General features: G+C 29.3%; 1 protein-coding gene across 1 annotated transcript; it reads left to right on the top strand.

Moving 5' to 3' along the window:
- Positions 1–771: 771 nt before the first annotated feature.
- LOC141534826 (uncharacterized) lies at positions 772–3,089 on the top strand. The gene is made up of 2 exons (XM_074254406.1): positions 772–1,228; positions 1,310–3,089. Exon 2 carries the CDS (start codon positions 1,330–1,332, stop codon positions 2,203–2,205), a length of 876 nt encoding a protein of 291 aa, XP_074110507.1. The 5' UTR covers positions 772–1,228; positions 1,310–1,329; the 3' UTR covers positions 2,206–3,089.
- Positions 3,090–3,302: the final 213 nt, after the last annotated feature.

Genomic DNA, 3,302 nt, shown 5'->3' with positions numbered 1-3,302 from the left:
TGTAGTAACTTGCATTAAATACGTATTTTATTATTACATTACATTACATTGGCGGTAGAGCGAAGTCCGCGATTATTGTTCATTCAACGGCCCCGATTTAACGCCTGAATGCATTTATTATTATCTGCTTGGGTATGTGGCGCTTATGATTTACTGTACACTTTCTTCCAGGGTTACAATAAAAGACAGCAAAACACAGTTTTTTTTATTTTATTTTCTTCTTATTTTTTCATTAATAATATCACAGCGAGGGGTAATAAATTTTAATTTATTTTCATTTTCTATCTTAATTATTAATTTAAGAGCATGTAATATTTTTTATTACTTAACATTTAACCCAATTGATAAATATATCAATGATGGAATTTTTTTATTAATTCAATTATTATCCCGAATAAAAATATTAGATCAAAATTGAACTTTTTGAATGATCTTAAAAGATCTTGAAATAAGCATTTTTTTTATTTCAGAATATGAATTTTTAAATTTTAGAAAAAAAAATTTTTTTCCCTACAAAATAAAATAAAATAAGGTATCATAAAAATTGATAAAAATTTTTTTTTTGCGAAATATGAAGAAAATTTTGATTTTCAATTAACATTTTATGCGTATATATAATTGATTTATTCGTGTACAACTCTGATAAGATCATCATGTGATCTTGTATGACTCACAGATAATCAATCGTTGTATTACTTGTATATAAATAAACACTGAATCTCCTAACGATATCTTAATCCCTAAAAGAGAAGAAGGATATTAATTACAAGTAATATTAATTAAAAGTGGGGATAATACAGGCCTTTTCAATCTATTTTTAAACTGCTATTCCAATTAAAATAATAGAGTACTTGCAAAAAATTGTATTTATTTGGACGAATATGAATCGATAAAGTACATTGTACATGTACTTTATCTGCAGATAAAGAAAGGATTGTTCTGAATCGAATATAATATTTAAAAATAAAAAACTTTTTTTTCCGAGTAATAATAAAATTTTTTTATTTGTTTCAATAAAAATAACAATGTTATCATTTCTATCCTGTTATTTGAATTTTTTTTATAGTGAGTATTAATTGTTTTTTTTAATTTCTAACTATTAAAAATTTTATGTATCCTCAAATTTTAATTAGAAAATTGTGTTTATTTTTAGGCCGCATACTAACTGTCCGTTTCCGTTTAATATTAAAAAAGTAATACAGACAGTCCATTTTAAACAATTGTAAAAGTATGTTCTTTAAGAAAAAATTCACGATGTTGAAGTGCTTACTAATTTTTATCCACTTGCTGTACTTTTTCGATGTATCAGAAGCTTGCGGTTGTTCAAAGATGGAATACAAGCCGTACTCAGAACGAGTAAAGTTTTTATCAAGATTACCCAATTCGAAGAAGATCGGTGATCTTGCTTTTATTGGTTCCTACTCTTCACTGTCCTACATGGCCAACCTCGAAGAATCTCGAGCCCAGGACCTCACGATGGACCAGCAGATGAAATATGGAGTGAGATTTTTTGACATCGGAGTGATTGTGCGATCGAAGTCATTAGAAATTTACCTAGATGACGAGACACCGTACATAGATTTAGAAGAAGGACTAGCTCCAATCGACCGCTTTCTTGATGAAAATCCCAGCGAGTTTGTGATATTACATTTGGCCCAAGTGTTTCCCTTTAGTATCAACGTTACCAGAGGACTTTGTGGTATTCTCAATTCATTACTGAAAACAAGCGTCGGGAAGCGCTTTGTCACTAATTGGAAACTTGGAGACACCATTGAACAATACCGCAGTAAAATTCTGCTGGCTAGTTTGGACTTTGCTTTCTACGGATGCACTTTTAGCTTGAGAAGCGAGTGCAATATAAATTACGATTTCGTTAACAGATATGAAAGTCCATTGACTGATTTAAAGAAAAAATGGCAAAGCATTGTTTACTTGATGAGACTAAGTTTTTTAGGAATCGAAAAATGTTACATTAACAGCATGAGTTTCTTCGATAGTGAACACAGCCGACGTGCTATTTCAAAAGATGGTGGTTATTCATACAATAATGCTTGCGCTATGCCAATCAATTATTTGATTGTTCAACATTTTAAAAAACCACGCAATCGGCTCGTTGTCGTTTTGAGTGAATTTTTGACTCAAAATCTAATTGACGCAGTAGGCGACACTAATTTTGCCCCCGGCGTAGTATGGCGTTTTTCGTGATTCATGATGGAATAGGAGTTTCAATCTAACTATCAATTATATTAAACTGATCAGCAAAAAACCACTTTTTTAATGGTACGTCAGAAGTTTCAAATGATTATTCCTCATGTCGTTAAACAGTCTAGACTTTAAGCTTTGTTCAAACTAATAAAAATTTTTTTAATTACTAGAAAATATTTCTAAAAATGTAGACACTATTTCCAGCTTAGAAAAAAAGGCTTAAAATGTCCTTTATATTTTTTTTAACACTTCTTTCCTACATATCCTGAAAAGTTGTTCCATTAGAATTAGATCTCATCTAAATTAGATCATAGCAAATACCATCTAATTAACGATGACTTAACGCAAAGAGAGCGATTATGTAAAGTTGAATAAGTAAAATTATTGTATTAAAATAAAATAATAATAATAATAAATTCTAATGTTATAATATTACATTTGATGTCTTAACGCTCCAACGAAATGATTCGTAATAAATAGTGCTCTTGGCCTACTTAAGATTTTTTTTAAATTAAACGCCGCGACAGTAATTTTGCCCTTGTTAGTGCTATCTCTGACCACGAGACAAGCAAATATTCAGTTATATGTTATATTTTATCGGTTTGCTATTAACTTGTGTCGTTATACATACATACAAGTTCGATTTTCTGACACAGAGAGGACCTTCGAACGGAATCTTTGCACTACAACCATTGCTCTAGTAACCTACATTTTATTTGTGGCAATGCCACCATTTATTAAGATGCTTCTCAACATCCTCAATGTTTTTATCTTTGTATATACATATTAGTCATTACTGTTTACAATGATAAACAATACAACTCTACTATCTAATGATACTTCTATCATTTTTATTCCGCTGCGTTTAAATTTGTTTGTGTTCATTTTTTGTGTCACTTTATTTATTTAAAATGTTACTTCACAATCCAAGTACATTCTCTTAAAAAACCATGATTATTAGAATTGGATTACTTAATTATCAATTTTATTTCATATAAATAAATACGAGTTTCAAAATATTCAGAATGGAAAATTTAGTACAATAAAATTCGATGTAAAAATCATAAATTTAGGTGAAATTTTTTAAAAATCGTCTG

This window comes from Cotesia typhae, unplaced genomic scaffold (genome assembly GCF_013202065.1).
Source record: "Cotesia typhae breed Kobodo isofemale line unplaced genomic scaffold, CoteBio_Ctyphae scaffold_13, whole genome shotgun sequence".
In the NCBI taxonomy this organism is placed as follows: Eukaryota; Metazoa; Arthropoda; class Insecta; order Hymenoptera; family Braconidae; genus Cotesia; species Cotesia typhae.
Note: the sequence above shows the minus strand (reverse complement) of the source record. Positions and strands in the feature narration are given on the sequence as shown.

Bases quoted from the DNA above. Each gene is read 5' to 3' on its own strand.
- LOC141534826 (XM_074254406.1), top strand. From the start codon at position 1,330: ATGGAATACAAGCCGTACTCAGAACGAGTAAAGTTTTTATCAAGATTA.